Source organism: Phyllostomus hastatus, unplaced genomic scaffold, assembly GCF_019186645.2.
Source record: "Phyllostomus hastatus isolate PE091 unplaced genomic scaffold, TTU_PhHast_1.1 phas_contig_283, whole genome shotgun sequence".
Taxonomy (NCBI): domain Eukaryota; kingdom Metazoa; phylum Chordata; class Mammalia; order Chiroptera; family Phyllostomidae; genus Phyllostomus; species Phyllostomus hastatus.
In genome coordinates this window covers 6,302,508-6,324,062 of record NW_025333833.1, presented here as the reverse complement: position 1 = coordinate 6,324,062, position 21,555 = coordinate 6,302,508, and the positions used below count along the sequence as shown (strand labels likewise).

The following is a 21,555-nucleotide window of genomic DNA, read 5'->3' as shown; positions in this document are numbered from 1 at the left end:
AAGCCGTCTCCACCCACCCCCTGGTTTTGTTCGGCACAGCGGCAGACGTGTGTGTCGTGGGTGAAACTCTGGGAGGCACCTGGGTGGGGGGGACTGCAGGGGACCAGCCGCTGCACTTCCGGCCTGTAGTCGACCCTCCCTCTCCCTGACGTTCTCCTACCCTGTCTCAGCCATGGACAACCCCGAGGACCTGATCGCCACCAATGTCACTTCAACGGAAGCCCTGCTGCGGTGGAGGGCCCCGGGGGGCGACGTGGAGAGCTACGTCATTGTTCTCACGCGTTTGGCAGGTGGGTGTCCGCAGGCCCATCCCTCAGACAGGTGGGCGTGGTGGGGCGGGACTGAATGGAGTGTGAACGGGGAAAAAAAAACAAACCCCAAAACATGTGCTCGACCTGATGGACAAATTAGAGATTTCCCCCATCCTCCAGATGTCCCCCAACTCTGTCAGCTATGGGGTTTGAGGAAGCCGGGTTTGAAAGCTGCAAGGAGGGCATATAGCCACGGGCAAATACAAGTCAGAGAAAGCGCACTGGGAAGGCGAACTCAGGAATGAGCTGAGACTTGCCCCAAAGCGCGATGAGCAAGAAAGTAGACTCTTCACCCCAGCTGGCGTGGCTCCGTTGGTCAGAGCATCGTTCCACACACCAAAAGGTTGCGGGTTCAATCCCCAGTCAGGGCGTACACCTAGGTTGTGAGTTTGATCCCTGGTCTGGGCATGTTTGGAAGGCAGTCGATCAATATCTCTCTCGAGCACACGCTCTCAAATCAATAAAAACATGTCCTTGGGTGAGGATTAAGAAAAAAGAAAGCAGGTTTTGCTAGGTATTTACAGAGCAAGAAAAACACGAAAGTTATGGGCCCATGTTTGGAGCAGATAATACACAGCAGGTGACAGAGGGCCGAGAACTGACAAACTCTTCTGTCGCTTCGGTCTTCCCTGCCTCTGTCCGGCCCAAAGGCTGAGCCGGCATGAACCCTGGGTCTCAAAGTCGTATTCACCGCGAGGTTCACCACATGCCATTGACACTGACCAGTGCAGCCCAGAGGGAGACAGGGTTGAGGGGTCCCAGCCTGTAGGCCTGCAGAAATCATCTCCCTGCCTAAACTCCGGGGGTGGTCCCAGAACTGTTGTGGGTCATCTTCAGGAATCCAGAGGACAGAGTTATCAGGAGACAGAAGGCAGGGCTGATGTCCTAATTTTCATAATTAAGGGAAAGCCCCCCCCACCCAAAGAAAAACCCAGATGCAGACAACGGTACGATGATTGCCAGGGGGAAACGGGGTAGGGGACGTGGAAGACAGAAAGGGGGTGCACAGTGACGGAAGGAGACTTGACTTTGGGTGGTGAATGCACGATGCAATGTGCAGATGATGTGTTACAGAATCACACCCCCGAAACCTGTGTAACTTTATAGACCAACGTCACCCCCATAAATTCAATAAAAATACATAATAATGAAATAAAATAAACTTTTTAAAAATTAAGAGGAAGGCATGTCTGGGAGCTGCAAAGAGATAGACTGATTGTCAAAACCTGGGAAAGTAAGAACCAAAACGGACTGTGAAACAAGTGGGAAAAAGAACTGGTGACAACTACGCACCAGCACAGGCTCCCTAAGAATAAGCTCCCCGCAAACGACTGTATCATGCCGTGTATAATGCACACCCTTTGCCCACATTGCAAGCCTCTTTGCTTGCAACGTCACGTGACTGTCTCCGGAATGGATTAACGTGACCGGCACGAATAAACGCGAAGGTTGACGCTGTTTGTTTCATTGGTCAGTACCTCTCAACTCTGGTTCTCCATGCTCTGCTGAGTTTTGCGTTTCGGGAGCGATGCTGACCGACTGCCGCCCGTCTGGGCAAAGGAAGCCAGGACTGGGGCCGTCTTAGAACCGTCTCGTAGACATTCTGAGGGCTGGGGGCTCAGTTTCCTCGGTCCAGAGGAAAGACGGCTTAATCGGGGGAGGAGGGGAGGAGAGCTCATGTGGACGAAGCATTTGGCTTATTCTTTGTAACCCCAGACGCCTGAGTAGAAGTTACAAGAAAGACAAATCAGCTTCCAAATAAGGAATATTTTTCTTTTAAAAAAATATTTTTTTTATTTATTTTTAGAGGGGGAAGGGAGGGAGATAGAGAGAGAGAGAAATACCAATGTGCGGGTGCTGGGGGTCATGGCCTGCAACCCAGGCATGTACCCTGACTGGGAATCGAACCTGCAACACTTTGGTTTGCAGCCTGCGCTCAATTCACTGAGCTACGCCAGCCAGGGCTAGGAATATTTTTCTTTAATGAAGATGCAAAACACCATCTGCATCCTCGAGACGCATGAGCAAGAGGGGATCCTTGTAGGGAGTGAAAGGCTGAACTAAATAACCTCTAAGTGATTCCCCCCACCCCACCCCAAACTCTCCCATATCGACTCCTTGTGAAATGCCTTGGGATTCGGGGAGTCTCTCTTTATTCGATCCTCATTTGTGCTCCTCTGATTTCAGTCGCCGGAGAGACCATCCTGGTGGATGGGGGCAGTGAGGAGTTCCAGCTGACGGACCTGCTCCCCAGCACCCACTACACCGTCAGCATGCACGCCGCCAGCGGGCCCCTCACCAGCGGCACCGTCAGCACCAACTTCTCCACGCGTGAGTACGCACGCGGTCAGCTGCACCCCCCGCATCCCCGGAGGCTTGCGCAGACCCTGACAGTGCTGGCTTCCTGTGCGGTGGGCTGGGTTACCGCCTCTGGGTTTGGCAGAGGAGCTAGGAGCTGGTCTCACTTGGACCACAGACCAAGCGCCAGCGGAAGTCAGCGGCAGCCCCGGCCCGCAGACACGGATCTGCTTTCTGCCCTTGTCTTGGGTCCGGGGACAGCAGCAGAGCGAGGCCGAGAGGGGCCAGCCCTGAATGCCTGTGGCCCAGACAGTCTGATGGACACTAAAGGGCTTGATATGGGGGAGGGAGCTGCTGCATATGGCCATGGCCAGGAGAGCAGTAGATAAAGATACAGCTACGAGACTATGGTAAGCTCGAGAGTGAATTCAGACATGCAGGCGTAGCAAGGTGGTGAATCCAGACGGAGGGTCAGATTGGAAGATGTCACCCCTAGGCCCAGGGGCCCAGGTGAGGCGACTGGGGAATCGATGCCTGGATGCTTATGACCCCAAAGGATTATCCTGTGACTGGGAGTGCCCCCTGCGTCTGCCCCAGCTAGGACTGGGGCCAGCGCGTGAGCAGCCCCGAGGCCACAAAGACAGGCCGGAGAGATGCAGGGGCCTGGAATCCGACCAGGAGGAGCGGGAGGGGCGGGAAGGGGCGGGCGCTCCCGGCACTTCTTCCTCTTTGCAGTCCTGGACGCTCCCGCAAACCTGACGGCCAGCGAGGTCACCTTACAGAGCGCCCGGATCTCCTGGCAGCCCCCCAGGGCCGAGATCGAGAACTACGTCCTGACCTACAAGTCCGCCGACGGAAGCCGCAAGGTGAGTCTTCTGCAGAGGGGAAGGACGTTTCTGTCAAGCAACCCACAGGGTGCCGGCTGGGTTTTCCACTACGAACACACCGCACGCTGCTGGGGAATAAGCCCCAGCCCGCAAGTCAGAGGCTCGGGCAAAGGCCACCTGCCAGCCCTCTCCAAGCCTCGCTCCTACCTTAGACCCGAGGGGGCGGTGGGGGGGGTCTGCTACCCCTGCATCCTGCTCAGTGGTGGGTGCTTCCAGCGCGATGGTGCGAAGCACACTGGAAACTCCCGGGCCTCTGTAAGTACAGGGTCCTGGAAGGGTTTTTACCGGCAGGGCCAGGCGAGCACGAGCTGAACACCAAGTTCAGCCCTTTTATGCCCCTTGATGGCCATTAGAAAGGCAGCGAGTCCATAGCCGGCTGCGGAGAGACGGCAGATGTCTGCTTTACAGCATCAGCTGGGACAGCCCGTCCAGAGCACGGGACGTCATACTCTGGTTGGCAGTGGCATGCTGTTTAAAAGTGGAATCACAGCGAGTGTGCAGCACGGATTCGGACTGGAGCCCAGCGAGTCCGCTGCCTGTGCAGCAGGGAGGCCGAGGGCCCCGGGGAGACCCGGTGCGACCTAAAGAGCCCTGGGTCCCATAGTCCAGGCGCCCACCTTCATCCCAGCATGCCTCTGGCTGATAGGAGTCATCATCTCTGTTACTGGCTCAGTTTTCTCCTCATCGTGGATGGAGAGGGTGGCAGTGGTCGCTGCAATACTGACCTCGCTGGCCATGGGACGGGACTCCCCCTCCCCGCGCCCTCCCATCTCCCTCCCCCCACCCCTCACCCCGCAGGAGCTGATTGTGGACGCGGAGGACACGTGGATCCGGCTGGAGGGCCTGTCTGAGAGCACCGACTACACAGTCCTCCTGCAGGCGGCCCAGGACGCCCAGAGGAGCAGCGTCACCTCCACCGCCTTCACCACAGGTGAGACACTCGCCACCTCCTCCCACCCTGAGAGACATTAGTCTCCCCGGCGGCCTCTGCTGAGATGTGGCCGGGGGGGTGGGCGGCCATCAGAGAAACTCAGTTGCCTCTTTTCTGAGGAGGGAAATAATTACTTCCTGCACTCCTGCCTCGCCCCCCCCACCCCGATTCCTGCTTCCTACCCACGCAAGCAGAGGGGCCGCTGCACCAGCCCCAGGCCCACCTGGCCCAGCTAAACGCACCAAGTGGGGCCCTCAGACCTCTGTTCGGATTTTCGGCAGGAGTTTTTCCAGCAGACTTCACCCTTCCCCCTCCCTTCTGCCGCCTGTGATGAGAGACTGGCCTCGTAAAGAGCGGCAGCGAACCCTCCCCGTTAGCCCCGCGGCTCTCCTCCACTCACAAAGCACTCCGCACTCGCCTGTTCTCAACACGGTCCGACAACGACAGGGGAGCGGGGCCCACGCGCCCCACTTCACAGGCGAGGGAACAGGTGCATGGAAACCAAGGGGCTGGTAAGCAGGCTAGCCCCATGGCTAGCAGGCAGCTGAGTCCGAGCTTGCACCAAGGTCTCCTCCCTCTACGTGCAGCTGGCCCTCCTGCCTCCCTCACCCGAGCGTCCTTAAGGGCTAAAGCCGTCCCGATGTGTGTGGCAGGGAGTGAACTAATGTCCGACCTTCGCGGGCTGTGTGACAGGCCCTGGTCCGATCGCACCCAGCGTGCGATCTAATGCCATCCTCACGACAGCCCCTGAGGCATGTTCTATCACCCCCACGGACAGATGAGGAGATGGGGCCGCAGAGAGGAGAGGCGGGTCCCCCGAAGGCGCACAGCTCTTAGGAGAGCTGGGAGCCGAGCAGTTGCTCCGGCCCTGGGGTCCTCACTGTTAGCATTCCCTCCTGCCGCTCCCCGCCAGGCCTCTCTGTACTGTCGGTGACGTGGGACCGCCCAGTCCAGACGTGAACTCTCCCCCCGCCCCCCGTTCTGGGCTGCAGCTGTGCACCTGTGTGGGGCAGCTGTGAGCCTGTCCCTCATCTCTAGATGCCTGTCTGCCTGACCCCTCAGGACACCCTCTGTGAGGGCAAGCCGGGGCCGATGGATTGGAGGCCAGTTTCAACCCCGTGACCAGCGTCCATTCCGACTTCGCCGGCAGTACCTGGGCTTCCCACTTAGCATCATCCTATTGGGAGGACGGGCCCGTCTCAGCTGACCACTTTAAGTACTTTCTATGCCTTGCCTTATGGGAAAAGGAGCTGACTCTCAGGTCCCTTAGATGGCCTTTCTCCATCTGCAAACCCTCACCTCGTCCTGGGTGGGCCCGGAGGAGACTCATGTCAGACAGATGCCTCCTTAATGGGCCAGGAAAAAGTCGAGGTGTTAAAAATAAGAGAGAAAAGAGGGAAGGGAAGGCAAGGGAAGGGAAGGAAAGCCGGTCTTCTGCAAAGCCGCCTTTGATCAAGACGTCTTCCCCGGCCACCTGTCTGCCTTACAACGTAAGCCCATTTCATTCCTGCCGTCACCGCTAATAGCTTCCTGTCCTCTGGTCTCCAGTGTTTGCGCAAGACTCTGAGGAGAACTTAATAGAAGTAGTATGGAAGAGAAAAAAAATGTGGATACATTATTTATAATTTACTGCCGCCTGAAGTTTCATCCAAGGTCTACTTGTCTTTTGGAGACATGAATATAAATGAGAAAACAAATGCTCCCCACGGAGCAGCCGAGACTCCGAGGCGGCCCTCCGAGAGGCAGATTTCATTGTCTCTTTTCATACCCCGAGAAGCGAACAAGGCGCCGGCTCCCGCGCATCCTCAGAGCCGGCGAACACCATGAAATAGGTTGTCTTGACCTTGAGGTTAAGCGAAGACAATCATCTGCGGAGGCTCCCAGAGACGGGTAATGAGAAGTTTTCTTTATCGCCTTCGCTCCGGTCCCAGGCTGAGCTGCACTCCGGGGGCCTCCCCGGGAAACCCCCGGGGGTCTGCTCTGGCACGCGCTGCAGTTTGGGGGGCTGTGAAAATTAATGAGCACTGGCCAGCCCTGGGTTCCGGGACAACAGTCAAGGGTTCGTGCAAATCTGCATGGTTATCAGTTAATGGTTATAGTACTGGTCAGCTCATCCGTTTCATCTCGGGTGACTTTTAGCAGGGGGTGATTTTCACGGAACTGGTCCGTTTCGTGGCCTGTACTTAGGTAGAGTCGCCTGCACGGTTCCGTGGGACAGAGCTGTGTGGTCCCTCTGCAGGGAGGGCACTGGATTTTGTCGACCAGCAGTGCCATCTGCCTTTACGTCACTACGTACAGAATTCCACCTGGCCCATTTTCAGTTGTGCTGTCCCGCTGTTTTCAGAAAATCTAGCTGTGATTTCCCTTTTCGTCGTCACGGAAGGGATCCTAGAATTCACGCGGAGTCACACACTCAACAGACATTGACCGCGCCTCTGCGGTGGGTGGGCGGGTCACTGAGCCAAGTGCGGGGCTCGAGCGCAGAACAAGGGCAGCCGGCGACCGCCCTCGTGCAGCTCCCACTCAAGAGCACGAGGCAGTGGGGAGCAGACAGCAGGAGGGACGAGGGGAGTTTCAAGTAGTCACACTGCCCTGCAGATCAACAGAGGAACGGAACAGGATGGCCCTCCAGGAGGAAGGTTCTCCTGACTGTCACTTGCCACCTCCTTCCCCCACCCCCTGGCCCTGGCCTCAACGAGGGTGCTGAGGAGAGGCCTCCCTGAGCTGAGACACTCCCGCCAGGGTGTACAGGATGAGAGAGAAGCAGACACGGAAGGGCGTTCGGGCCCAGGGAAGCGTGCTGAACGCACACCGAGGGAGGAGTCAGTTTGGCAGGTTCAGAAGTTTCGAGGAAAGTCCATAAGAAAGGGAAGGGAGTACTACACTGAGCCAGAGAGGGCTGGGCATGGCAGATAGGCCGTGGTGAGGGGTTTGGGTTTTATTTTAATTAAAAGAAGCCATTTCAGCTTGAGCCGTTGCTTTGGAGCAGCCATTGGAAGCTTGTTGGCAAGTGAAAGAGGCAGGTCACGTTTGGGTTCTAAAGAGATCCCTCTGGTTAAAACATGGAGAATGGAAGCAAGGAGGGCCAGCCTGGCAGGGGGAGACCAGGTAGGTGGCCTTGCCATGGCCCAGCCCCCTCCTGGCCACAGAGAGAGGCCGGGCTGGCAGCCGCCAGTCCGTGGTCAGCTCGTGGGCCTCGGAATCGGGTCTCCGGACCTAAGGGAAGCCAAGGCCAGCGAGGCAGGTTCCGTCGGGCCGTGTCTGCGCTGTCAGGGCGCCTGCAGCTGACCTTCAAGGGGCAGCCCTGGGGGCCCGGTGGGCCGAAGGCAGGGCGTCTGCAGAGCCTGCGGACCGTCCTCAGCCACTCCGCTGACGACGACGTCCAAGCCGTGTAGAGATCACTCTAGATCTCTAGATCTAGATCCTGATCTCTAGATCAAGCCACTCAAGAGAACCCAGTGGATCCTCTGTCCCCGTCCCCTCCCCAAAGTCTGTGGCCACCTCTCCTCTGGATTCCCACGGCTTCCATCCCCTAAATGAGCCGCACCCCCAGTCTCCCCCACACCTGACTCATTCTCCAGTCTTTGGAGGATGAGGACAGTCTTTCTAAAAACTGCAGCTGGAAGCCCGCCCTGGGATTCTTCAGCCCGTTGCCTTCAGGACCAAGTCCGGCTCTGTAAGTGGCGTGGCCCCGTCCCCGTCTGCCTCCCCAGGGCTCCCCCTCACCCACACGGCCGTCTCTCACGGTCTCCTGGCCAAGCCCGCTGTGTCCCCAAACAGGCCGTGCTTTTCCATTGGCCCGAAACACCCTTGCCCATCAACGTGTGGCTCACTTCTGCGTCAGCTCCTCCAAGACGAAGCCCTTTCCGATGAGCAGCCGCCAACCCCTGCCCCGTCCCGGGCCTCCCCGCCCCCGCTGGACCGCCCGTCGGCAGCCCCAGGCTCTCGGCACGCTCGCTTCTGGGTGTTGACAGCTCCTTGTGTCTCTCCGTCTTCCAGAGCACACAGAATTTAGGGTTATGTCCGTGCCTCCCACCAGAGTGTGAGCAACCTAAAAGAGTATACATTCATTCCCACCTCTTTCTTAGCTCAGTGATTAGAACTCAACAGACACTTCCTATGGGTTTGTTGAATGAATACATAAAAGAATAAATCGGTAAATGAATTAGAAGATGCTGTCGAGGTGGCTACGGTGGTAGGTTTGACAGCCCACGTGGGCCGGACAGGTAACTTTGCCCCCCCCCAAACCTGCCAACCACAGACCCACTTCTGGGAAAACAAACCCGAGTTCTGGAGGCCGGAGGTGGCCGCCGGTGCGTGTGCGCAGCCGCACACCCGGCTGTCCTGGGCCCGCTCCCAGGGAGAGACGCTGCCATCTCCACTCCCGTCCTGACACTGAGGCCGTAAGGGCGGGCCGTGGACAGACTCTCCAAAGCCACAGACTCGGGCCACTTTAAAGACTGTGTCCAGGGACAGAGCACGAGGCAGGGGCCGGCAGGGACAGAAAAGGTCTCTTCCCTCACTCCCGGCGGCTGGCAGCCTTCAGATCCCAACACAAACCAATTTCTGAGCAATTCTTCCGGAAAGTGCCCAGTCCTATTGATCTCACAATTACATCTAGAAACACTTCAACCAGGAGACATTCAGTGTCCCCATCACTTGGCATTGCTTTCCTCTTAACTCGGTAATCAACACAGCCTGTACTTAAGCGGGAAAAAAGTCTCTTTCTGGGCCAGGCCACAGCTCTCGCACCGACGGGAAGAAAAGCTTCCAGCGCTGCTCTGGGCCCTGAAACGTCTGCCTTGGGAGAAATCTCTGGGATGACCCGTGTTAGGGTTAAAGGGGAGTTTCTGATGGCGCTGCACGGCAGGGCATCCCGAGACCTAGGGGTGCCTGAATCCACCCTGACGGTTCGCTAAAAACATCTGAACCCACAGTGCGCATGCAGCTAACACGACAGAACGGGAATCGGGGTCGTCTTCATCATCAGCGAGGCCAAAGCCCAACAGCCGCCAGAGCAGAACCTCCTGGTAAAGACGGGCACCCCAGGCTTCAGCTCAAAGCTAGAGAGGCTCTTGTTTCCTCTTTCCCAGACCCCCCAATCTAAATCTTGGGACCTTCCCCCCACAAGACATACCTGTGGGAGAGAGAGGGGGAAGGGAAAGGAGAAAGGGGAAGGAGAGGAAAGGAGAGAGGGAGGGACAGAGAGACTCAGTCGATTTATCCACGCAGTCCTAGGGGTCTAGGTGGAGAGGACCGACCGCCAGGCCCCTCGGGGGCGCAGTCTTGCTCACCAGTGCCGCTCCTCGGCCTCTCTGAGGAGCGGGGACTGCACCAGAGGAGGAGTGGCGTTCAAGTCCAGGCGGGCTTCAGGCTCACCTGAGGAGCCTGGGTGAAATTCTGAACCTGAGACCCACCCCCAACATTCTCATTCAGCAGCTCTGCCACAGAACCAGGAATCTGAATTCCAATAAAGGCCCCAGTTTGGGAACAATTAACCAGCCTCTGATTCCTCTCACCCAGTGGAAAGGAATCATGTGACTAAGGAGGCAATACCCTTGGCAGCCTTGCGGGCCACAGGGATTGGATGGCAGGGGTTTCATGACAAATGCGTCTTTTCCCAGCTCCCAGGAGGTAGAAACCCCAGGCCGCTGCTCCTGATACTCTGCATGAACAAAATGCCCGTTGGCTGGCTTTCCAGCAGGGCCACTGACTAAATTACAGGGAGGGCATCTCTAAGCAAGAGGTGTGCTTGCAGTGCGTCACAGGGGAGGAGGCGAGTGCACCCGGCCGCCGGGCAGCAGCCCCGCACACACAGCGGCTGAGCGCCTCCCGCAACCCGCCCAAAGCGGGGCCCTTCCCCCACGCGGTGCAGCCTGGGACCTTCCTCCCACCCAACCGCCGACACCGCCTGGACCACACTTCACTCATACGTCGATTGCGTCCTCGTTTTCTGACTTTAAAAATAAAAGAAGGAATTCTTCTTTTGCATGAGAGTCCTTCACACATGTTTAAGAAATGGTCTTCTCCGGGGCAAGTCATCTCAGGTTGTTGTATCTGTTTCTGGTCATCTCCCTTTAAAGCAGCTGATGCACTTGAGCCTTTTAAAAGTATTTAAACTATTAAATAATCCACGTGACTGATGTGAAGTAGCCTGTATATGATCATTGATGGACTTACTCTGGCTTGGTTCAGTTGCATGTGTGTGTTTGCATGAGGTTGCCGTTTTAAGGTTTGAGAGAGGATGACCAGGGACACATGCGTTGGGTATTAGGAAGAAACCTGGGGTGCTGGCTCCTTTAAGAAGCTAAGTCGATTCAGGAGAAGGGGCTGTTGGCGCATACAGTAGGAGTGAGCTGAAGACCAAGAGCGTTCAGCGCAGCATTTTGAAAATGAGAGAGCCGAGCTGCGAGAGAAGGCTGGTTGCTCCAGAGACGAGGTGCAGAATGATGTGGAAAAAGGGAGACAATCACGGTGTCCCCAAGCAGCAAGGAGAGAGGAAGGAGCTGTCTGGCAGCTGTCCCGAAATATAATTGTGACCTCTAGGCACAGGCGGGACAGCGAACGCTGATGAGCCCTAGGACACGCTGCCGATGAAAGGGCATTGCTGCAGCTATTCAGAAAATCGGTTTTCCGTTTGGGGGGTAAAGATATTTAATTTGAATGTAGGACATTTTTTTAGGTCACTTTGGCCTTTGGGGCTCTCTGTGCCTACCAATTAGACACAGGCATTGATTCATCCTTTGCCGCATGGACAGAGGCAGATCCAGTCAACTGCATCGTGTTCTAGTCTCTCTCTCAGCAGAAGGAATGCACAGAGCGCTTGACTTGAAGTTGGAAACTCAAGTCCACGGGACAGGGGACGTCATGTGATCTTTCCGCGTGCAGTCGTGTTCTCTGTAAAAGAAGCTTTTGATTCGTAACAATCTTGCTTTCCTCTCAAGTTTCTTGCAAGCATTAGATGAAGATAAGAATGCACTTTGTCAAGCACAAGTTCCATAGAAATGCACTGTTATCCCCTGATGTGGCCATGGCCGAGGTGGGCAGAACCTTTGTTCCAAACCGCCTTCAATGGCAGCCACCCTTGACCCTGGCGTGGCAGAGCTGAAGGACAGTCCTGTGCTCGGGGCACTAACTCATCTCCAAAGGGGCCTTGTGCAAAGTCTGTGGGACCCCAAAGACCTCTTCCCAACACAGGATATTTTGCTGATGGTCCGTGGCAGGCGTTCAGATGCCGTGGGCTGTCCGTGATGTTGTTCCTTCTCCTTCCTTCCGTGGCATCATGCTGTCATTTGCTCTAATGACCCCCCAAGGGCCAGCCGTCACACCCTGCAATGCACAGGGGACACTGCAGTGACTGGCCCATGAGGTCCACACTTCGCCTCTTCCTGCCTCTGCTCTGCAGGCCACGGCTGCAGAGGCACCTCAGCCACACCGTTCTATTTTCCGGGCCCCCAAATCTCAGTCGCTCACTCCTGCGCCCCGCCTTTCGCTCGCTCTACCAGCTCCCGCAGTCCGCAGAGCCCGCCGCTGGGATCTCTGCTCCTCCGTCTGCCTTCTAAGCATTAAAATGTGCCCTGAAGCTAAACTCTTCAAGACACATGATTTAAGCTTCGCTTTCAGCTAATTAGATATTGTTGAACAAATTGGGCTGTTCTCACGGAAAGATGAGCAGCCGTTTATTCCCCTGCCCTCTCTTTAAACTTCCACTGAACTGTAAAGCATGGACATTTGACTGTTTAGTCCAATCAGGACGTGATTTTGCCCGAGGAGCAGATACCCGTCTTCTTGCTCATGCTGAGTTTATCTGGGCATCCCTTCGTGGGCGCTGTGAGGAGGGCGGAAATCTGTGCTTCGGTGCCTCCCATCCTTTGGAAAGGTGGGCCCTACAGTGATGCATTGTGGGCCTGCCCCTGTCATCATCGCCTGAGTGACAGTCACTGGCTGCACTGACACACCTTCACCTTTCGGGGGAGGGGTATTTTGTTTATCCCCATTTATTGATGAGAAATCTGGTGCCCAGGGAAGTCAGACCATTAGCCTAAGGTAACCAGGTAAGTGGAGGAGGCAGAACTTGAACCCAGCTCCTTGGTCCTCCGATCCTGTAAGACTGTGATTGTCTGATTAATCCACATCAGCTGAGCAGGGGGGATGCAGGGTGAGGCAGGGTCCCCGCACACTGTGGGACGTCCTGAGTGGACGTCTCGCAGCTCCTCACGAGGTACCACGAGACCCTCAGGAGTGTCCAACCTACAGCCCGTGGGCCCCATGCAGCCCAGCATGGCTGTGAATGCCGCCCAACACAAAATCATACATTTACTTAAAACATGAGATTTCCCTCGTTATTACGTGTCACAACGTACTTAACATGTGGCCCAAGACAACCCTCCTTCTTCCCATGCGGCCCAGAGACGCCAAAAGGTTGGCCACACGCCCTGCCCCTTCTCCGGTTCAAAGGGCTACGCCGAGTGGGGGAAGGGCCCTTTCCGGAAACGGCCTCTGTTCCTCCGCAGGGGGCCGGGTGTTCCCGCACCCGCAGGACTGTGCCCAGCACCTGATGAACGGCGACACGCTGAGCGGGGTCTACACCATCTTCCTCCGTGGGGAGCCCCGCCAGAAGCTGCAGGTGTACTGCGACATGACCACCGACGGCGGCGGCTGGATTGTGAGTGCGCGCTGCTCCCCGCGCACGCAGACTTCCCGGCGTCCCGGGCCGCCCGGCGCAGCGCCGGGGGACCCCAGCTTCAGCTTCCTCTGCCCGTCCCCTCGCCCACCCCCGCACGTCCCTCCTAAAGGGGCTCCTCGTTTCCCTCGGGGCTCCCCCTCAGCGGCCCAGTCCCAGGTGTTGGTCGGGCAGAGAGGAGTAACAAACGGAGGCTGCCGTGGCCTGGCCCAGGGAGGGGGTTCCTTCTGCGATGGCAGTTGTTCATGCAGGGACAGGGACCGGTGGCTCAGACAGGCCCGGGTCTTGCCTGCTGGGAACTGTTGCTCCAGTGAGGAGACAGGAGCTGAGGCTGCAGGACGACTGCCTATGGGGGACCGAACACAGGCAGTCACCTCTAGTGACTCGAGCCACCCTTGTCCCCGTCCTCCCCTGGCCTCTCTGGCTCTTCCCCAGAATGCCACAGCCTTCAGGGGGCACCAGTTACTAGGAAAAGGGAGGCACCACCGCCTGCGAGTATCCTCTCCCATGACTGACCGCTCAGGACTGAGAAACGAGAAGGGTGGCCTCAGGGTTGTCCCTGCCCACCAGTGCAGCCCAGGAGGCGGGCAGGGCTCCTGCGGCCTGGCCCGACCTCCGTCCGGCCTTAGCTGGGTGGGTGCGGGTGGAAACAAGGTTCTGAATGGAGGGAAATGACAACGGTGCTCATAGCCGCTCCTCTGGGGAGACATTTCCTTTGTTGTTTCTGACGTACCTCGGCCTCCTTTGTAAAGCATAACTGGGAAATTGAAGCCAGGGCTGATGTAGTGGAGATTAGACGAAATTAGCACTTAAGCAGCTCGGAAAATGACTGATATGCAGTTGCTTTGCCTGCGTTGGGATGATGGCAGGGACTGGCTGATTGGAAGCCGGTCCTGCTCTTTGGGCGAGGGATGCTTTCTGCTGCGCTCCCCGGTGCAAGGAGAACCTGGGAGCCCAGCCGGTTTTCCCTGACGATTTGGGGGCTCAGTGTGTCCCTGAATCCATCCTACATCCCAGGGGTGCGAGTAAGTGTCAACATGCCCCCCAGACCTGTTCGTCGGGGCCGGGGGTCTCCTACGAACATGGCTCTGCAAATGCCCAGCTCTGCATGGCAGTGCTCCTCATCTGAGCAGCTCTGTCCTTGCGGGTATAAAACTCAGTGACGGCAAGTTCACTCGCCAGAGTTCCTTTTCTCGGCGTCCCATTATTTTCCCCGTCTCTTGGCAGGTGTTCCAGAGACGGCAGAACGGCCAGACCGACTTCTTCCGGAAGTGGGCGGAGTACCGGGTTGGCTTCGGGAACCTGGAGGACGAGTTTTGGCTGGGTAACGTCTCCGTGCTGCTTTTCCTTGCCGCGCTGCCCTGGCTCTCCGTCCGCCTCTCCCCCTTCCGGGCCCGTCGGGGGTTATCAGCAGCCCCGCGTCTGTTGAGAAGCTGACAGCCCGTGAATTGCTTTCGGCACCGCTGGCTCTGTTTGGCTGCACTATTGATCTGTGTTATCTTACTGTGGTGCTTTCCTCTTTGCGCTGTCTCTTCCCATCCTCACTAATAGTCTCTTATGCTGATGGGTCTTGACGTGAGGCAACTACAAAGGCAGGGGCAGGCCTGGTGGGCGAGGGGGCTTGAGGAGCGCCAGGGTGGCTGGCCACCTCTCACGAGTGAGGCACCAGCCAGCCAGCCTGTGGGGCCGAGAGAAGGAGGCCGTCGCTCTGCTCCAGTTCCTTGGAGAATGTGATTTCCCTGACTCGGCAGGGGGTGGAGAAAAGTGAGAATGGCATTAGAGGTAGCCATCAATTCCCTAGAGGCCTGGCACGAGCAGGAGGTGTCGATTGAGGACTGAACAGGTGTGGAAGGAAAGCACACACGTCTGACCCAGGCAGGTGCCACGCCCAGGAAGCAACGCGTGCTTCTGCCCTGCGTCTGCCTCCCGCTTGGATTCCCAGTGACTTGTGCCGGGCGGCGGGGGAAGGAGAATGACGGCGCCCAAATCGGCGGCCCCTCTCCGCCTCCCTCTCACTGCCTCTCGGGTCTCATTATCTCTCTGCCCCTAAGCGGCCTCTGCGCCTCTAGGACTACTCATTGCTCACGTGGCCCCCAGGACGGTCTTACTCACCCCAACGATCTGAGCAGTGGCGAACCCCATTTGTAAAACTTCTCAAGGTCTCACCGCCACCACCAGGTGCAAGCCAGACACCTCAGCTCAGGCATCGGGCCCCCCCACTCTCCCTGGGAGCCTGCTCCCTGCCACCGAGTACCTCTCTCCTTCCCACATGCCCCGAGCCCAGCCCCAGCCTCCAAACATTCAGAATCACTGATGTCTCCTCTGCAAGGAACACTCTCCCGGCCACTCGGCCCCTCCTCTAGGCACCTTGGTGTCCGTCTGTGTATATTCAAAGGCCTGGAGAACCCACCCTACCCGCTGGCCTTGCCCTGTGCCTGTGGGAGAATTAGCCACTCCCTTATCAGTGCCCCCTTCCTTTTCTCTCACGACTATAGATCATACCACGGAAACCTCCTTTAGGGCTGGGGCCACATCACATTCCTCTCGTAACCGCATTGCCTATTGCACTGCCTGGGGAAGAGTCCGCCCCTAAACTGTAGCTATCAATTAATGGATCAGTCAATGGTAAGAATTTATTGGCAATTTCTTCAGTGCCCAGATGTGTGTTTGCTGATGTAGCTAATAAAAATGTATGGTAAAAGCCATATAAAAGCATTGAGAGGAAAGTCAATGAGCAGGAAAACACCCTTCCCCTCTAAGGGTCGGCAGCCAGTACCCGTGAGTCAGTGCGCCCGTCGCAGACAGGGCTCTCGTGCCCCACACCTGTGCACGTAACGCCTTCTGGGTGCCACTCATTTTAGTTCCTTAAATCTATTGTTTTGGGAAGCAAACGTCAAAGCATTGCTGAAGATGGAAAGCTCGTTATCTGCAGTGATGAGAGGGAGCCTCAAAAGTCAATGCCATGAAAACCATATTAATATTACTAAATGGCAGTTAAATGCGGGGGCTGCCAGCCTGCTGTCGTTGCTGACGGTGGCGGTGCTGGCAACAGTGCACATTAGGGAGTGTTGGGCGCTACCCCGCAAAGGTACTTAGAGCCAAACTGACACTGAGAGTCAGGGTTAGAATCAGGGGTAAGGTTTCTCCTTACTCGATTAAGAAAGCGAGAGAATTTGGTAATCCCTCTCTCCCCATACGTTCAAGGTTATTGAGTCCTTAGGCCCCAAATTCTTGTCGTACCATCAGAGATGTCACCCCACACGGGAAACACCGTAGCAACCTACAAGCCACTGACGGGGAAGCCCCAGCTACTCAGAGCAGGATGGGTCTGGCTGCGTGGAGAGGCATCAGGGGAGGACAGGAGCCAGAAAAGAGGGAAGACAGGGCCCCTTTCGATGTGTGCAAACAGGGCAGGGGAGAAACTGGCCCACCAGAGGACAGCTGAGCCAGGGGAAGAAGAAGGCGAGGTTAGGTGGGCTGGACGAAGGCGCGGGCAGGAGGCAAAGTCGGGAGGAGACGTCTCGGCTCGCTGCCGTGGGCGACAGGGAGCGGGGAGGGTCCGGAGCACAGGCCTGGCCTGGCGGTGCGTTGTCGGCAGCAGTGCTCAGGTTGGGGTAACACTGTGACCCCCAGTTTCTCTGCGAAGTTGGGTCCCCTGGCAGCAGAGCTTGCGACAGAGATTCCCGTTCAAGGGATATATTGGGGGGTGCTCTCAGGAGAAGGGGGAGGGGAAGCAGGACAAAGTGGGGGTGGAGTGCAAAGGTGAGGCCTTGGCTGGAGGTTAGCTTCAGTGTGATGCCCAGGGACACTCTGAGCATAAACTGCTCCCAGGGGTGGGGGTAAGGGGTCGGGCTTTCGTTGCCCCCCACCCCCACCCCGCCCCATCAGGCACTGTGGAGGTCTGCCCCATGGTGTGGGGACGGAGAGTGCAGCTTCCAGGGTGAGGGGTCTGCCGTCTGGTCAAGGGCAATAATCCAAGAAGGAGGCAGTGCGAGCTGGGGGGGTGGGGGGGGGCTGCGGGAGGAGGGGGTGTGAGAAAGGCGGACAGACCCCTGCCTCTGCAGGCTTCTCGGAGACGGCAGGATGTCCGGGTACCCTGGCCACGGGTTCGCCCTGAACGCCACCTGTTTCCACCTCTTTCTTCCTGTCACTCGGGCCGCAGGCTCACACCCACGGGATGCCTCTGGTCACTTTCGCCCAGCACCACGTTTGGAGTGAGAGGTGGCGGGCACAGAGCGGCGAGTGCTGGGGCTCGGGGCCTGCCCGTCACCGGGTCCCACGGAGACATCGGGCCCCCTGAGCCGCCCTGTGGCAGGGACTCCTCAGCACGCCTGCGCTGGCCTTTAGCAGGAGGAAATTCAGAGTCTGGGAGGACAGCAGCCTGGGAAGGGCTGCGGCCCGCGGGTTTCCAAAAACCCCCAACTTCCTCGTCACACTTGTTCCGAGCCCATGGTTCCCTTTCCTACCCCCATTTCCAAAGCCGCCAGGGCCAGGCTCCCGCATTCTCCACTCCCCTCCGCAGGGCTGGACAACATCCACAGGGTCACGTCCCAGGGCCGCTACGAGCTGCGTGTGGACATGCGGGACGGCCAGGAGGCCGCCTTCGCCTACTACGACAAGTTCTCCGTCGAGGACGGCAGAAGCCTGTACAAGCTGCGCCTCGGGAGCTACGACGGCACCGCAGGTACCGCGGCCCCTGCTGGCCAGGGGGCAGGGCGCAGGGCACGGGGCTGTCGGTCTCTGGCTCTGGACCGGGCTGTCCCACACCACTCAGGGGACCCGGAATCAATTTCCCAGGGCTTGAGTTTCCTCGCCTGGAAAGTCATAATAATGACCCCGGCCCTGCTTCACAGAGCACTCGGGAAAAATGCAATTAAGTGCAGTGAGAGTGCCGTTAAGGTCTAAAAAACAAAGGTCAATGGGAGGGCCACCGATTAGTTTTCTTGTCTAGATTAATCAATATGGGCTCCTATCCAGAGAGAGCAGAGCCCACTACAGTCTTGGTACACAGCTCCCCTGCAATGACATCAAGGAAAACCATCTCTGAACCAATGAAAACAAACCAGGTCCCCCCCAGATTCCAAGATGCCCCCCCATCGGACGTCGTCATCACCCCCCATCAAGGAGCAAACAGCAGAGCATAAACGTTCCCCACCGGCCACACCGCATTTCCTTCTCCCACCAGCACCACGTGCTTCGGCCCATTCTCTGCACAGATCTTTACGACAGTTCTGCTAAGTAGAACAACCGTCTCTGGGAGCTCCGTGGCGTTAACCGTGTTGTCAGAACATAATAACACTGAGTCTGCTTCTTGGGCTCAGCCAGTCTGTTTCCTGCGTTCTGTTACAGCACATGTCATGAAACCTGTTTTGCCAAATGTTCTATTGTTTGGTACATGGAGTTATTGGCCCTCTCATCCACTCCAGTTCTAGGGCTAAACGCTGGCGTATAATTTTAGCCACATGTTAATGCCTCTTGGCACTGAGAAGACCATCAGGATGTTGCCCCTCCCTTTCCACCTCTGTCCAATTATTTCTCTTTTCAGCCAGGTACACTGCTCCAAAGAGAAGACACGCTTTCCTTTGTTATTCTTCCTATTTCCGACCTTTCCCGATGGCCGGGAGCCCCGCCCTCGGTGCCCCACCAAAGGTCCCATTGACCACGCTTGGGGCGCACAGTAGCCATTGCGATGGAGTGCGCTAAACACAGCAACAGGCCAAATCATTTCAAAAGTAGCCAGGCTGCACGGCGGTCACCATGGCTGGTCACTGTCCCCTCTGGAGACGAAAGGAGTCAGGAATGTCTGTGTCCCAGGGCCAGCCCGGAGCAGACAGACGGGGCGAGGTGGAGCCGGGGGGCAGCCTTCTGAGCGGGAGGTCGGTCGGGGGACGAGGAGATGAGTTGGAGGGGGCAGCGTGGAGGCAGCTGCCCCCGGCCCGGGGAAGGCGGAGGAGGCTCAGTGCAGCCAGGCTGACCGCTGGGTGGACGCGGGCGCGCTAGGCGGAGGGAGCCCTGCAGTGGCGGCCAGCCCGGGCGGGAGTGGGTCGCCCGTCCAGGAAGTCCTGGCTGAAGAGCGGCCAGCTGAACAGCCTCACGAAGGTTTCTCTCTCCCAGGGGACTCGCTCAGCTATCACCAGGGGCGCCCCTTCTCCACCGAGGACAGAGACAACGACATCGCAGTGACCAACTGCGCCCAGTCCTACAAGGGAGCGTGGTGGTATAAGAACTGCCACCGAACCAACCTCAACGGGAAGTACGGGGAGTCCAGGCACAGTCAGGTGGGTGACGCCCAGCCGCCCTCCGGCAGGCCCCAGAGCTGTGGACCCCCGGGCCCTGAGCTTTATGCTTTCACTGCACGTGTGGTCTCCTCCCCCACCCCCTGCCTTTGGACATGAAACACTCAGAGTCCCAGGAAAGGAGGACCATGGAGAGGACAGGAACGCAGACCTGGGGTCCAGGCAGGACAGGGCGGAGGCAGAGGAAGACGGGCGGCCGAACTCAGGAGCCAGAACTCCCCCAGAGGAGCCCCTGCAGCCAGTCAAGTCCCATCTCATGTCCTCGTCTAGAACATTCCATGAAGATCTTCTAGCCTTGGGAAGCCAAGGGCAGCTTCCCAGGCTCCGCTTTAGCTTCAGAAGTGTCCCAGGAAGGGAGAGACCAGTGTAAACCGGGCTGGCTGTCCCCACTGGAGACCACGCGTCCATAGGATGGGCCACCTGGGACTTCCCCAGCGGTAGCACTGGAAGTCCGGCAGCCAGGGACACCCCAGGGACACCCACTGCCCTGGGCAAAGCCAGAGGGTGGGTCACCGTCGGTGGAAACCACTGACTCTCCCGCAGTGGGTGGTCACACACAGTTACCCCCTTCGAAAGGCCTCGCCGCTGGTGGGATTCTGAAATCCCCCTCCATGACCGGTGCAGGCGAGTCCTGAAGCCCAAACACCTGGAGCCGCGGTCCGTTCCCGGTAGAGACCCAGGCCTCAGGCCCGTCCGAAAGGGAAAGCCAGAGAGGGGCCGCGCCCTGGCCCCACCGGGAACTCGGCCACACCTCGGGTGGTCTGACGCTCGCCTCTTTCTCCTTCCCAGGGCATCAACTGGTACCACTGGAAAGGCCACGAGTTCTCCATCCCCTTCGTGGAAATGAAGACTCGCCCCTACAGCCCCCGTCCCACGGCAGGGCGGAAACGGCGGTCCTTGCACTTCTGAGCCGTGGGTGGCCGCCCGCCAACTGACCTTTCCAACTGTCCTTCGTTTGTATTTTATAATATGACGCCAGGGGTGAGGGGTCATAGTACTGTGCTTCGCAACACGCTCTGAGTGTCGGGAGGAAGCAGGGGCAGCGGGAACCGGCCGAGAACTAGCTGCCCGTGGTCCCTGCTGCCCTCGGTCGGACCCTCGGTCCATCCATCTTCCCTCCCACCCGGCCCACCTTGGCCTTCCCCTCCTGTCCCACCAGGAGGAAAGGGGGATGTTTTCTTCAGAGACCAATTCCAAGGCACGTCCTGGAGTCGGGTGGCTCTGGGGACAGGCACGTGCCTTCTCCCCGCTCCTTCTGAGATGCCCGTCACGCCCACGGGTTTGTTTCTGGCCACGGCCTTTGATAGCCAGGTCTTCACCCAGCCCACCGGGAAGCCTCAGCAAGAGAGCTTCAAGAGCGACTCTCCCCGTCCCGCCAACCCGAGGTCTCACAGAGCGGCACCTGTGTCCCACTGGGGCCCAAGTCACCGCCCACCCTCTTTGGGAGTCTGGCGGGGGGGCAGTTGTGGTTTTCAGCACTTTGGGGCCTGGCCTTGGGGAAAGGACGGAAGAAGGAGAGTTCAGGGCACCTGCCAGTGTGACTCGAGGTCCCATGGGGAACCCAGGTCCCCCCCCCCCCCGATTTTCTTTCCACTCCTATGTGCCATGACTTTATTTTTTTTGAGTTGCAAATTGACTTCTGTCTTCATTCAGGCTCTCCTTTGTGTGGGTAGCTTAACAAGAGTCAGACAAAGAAGTGCTATGGCCAGCCAGCCATTGTCCTGACCGCGAATCCCTGGGAAGAGGTGCAATCTGGGGGTTTCGTTCTTGCTTTTTTTTTTCCCTTTTTTGGTCCCACGGGAAGCAGGAGTGACCTCCTTAATGAGGTGAGGTCATGACAAGCCTTTCTCCGTCTCCTTTTATTATCCTGCCTGGGAGAGGCAGAGTGGAAAGCACCGGAGGAAATTGCATCCAGAAATCCGAAGGTGGACGGGGGAGGGCTGCGGGCCCGCATTCCGCGTTCCGAGATGTGCTCTCTTCCCCGGTGTGGTCTGATCTTTAAGCCCCAACAGAGCTGGAAGCTCTGGAAGCCGAGGCCCTGTCGCTGCTCCAAATCCAGCGTCACCGCAGCCGTCCCTGCAGCGTCTGCCGAACCCACATTCGGTCAGCCAGCTGTCCTCCCCCGCCTGCGGGCCCCAGCCCCACTTCC

At 57.9% G+C, this 21,555-nt stretch overlaps 1 protein-coding gene across 1 annotated transcript in view; it reads left to right on the top strand.

Moving 5' to 3' along the window:
• TNR (tenascin R) overlaps window positions 1–20,854 on the top strand; it is a 63,496-nt gene extending 42,642 nt beyond the window's left edge. The window contains exons 13-21 of the mRNA XM_045838607.1: window positions 171–290; window positions 2,499–2,642; window positions 3,345–3,475; window positions 4,295–4,427; window positions 12,941–13,092; window positions 14,338–14,434; window positions 17,633–17,794; window positions 19,225–19,388; window positions 20,196–20,854. Coding sequence (XP_045694563.1) covers window positions 171–290; window positions 2,499–2,642; window positions 3,345–3,475; window positions 4,295–4,427; window positions 12,941–13,092; window positions 14,338–14,434; window positions 17,633–17,794; window positions 19,225–19,388; window positions 20,196–20,315 — 1,223 coding nt within the window. The 3' untranslated portion in view covers window positions 20,316–20,854. The remainder of the gene's footprint in view (window positions 1–170; window positions 291–2,498; window positions 2,643–3,344; window positions 3,476–4,294; window positions 4,428–12,940; window positions 13,093–14,337; window positions 14,435–17,632; window positions 17,795–19,224; window positions 19,389–20,195) is intronic.
• The last annotated feature ends 701 nt before the right edge of the window (window positions 20,855–21,555 follow it).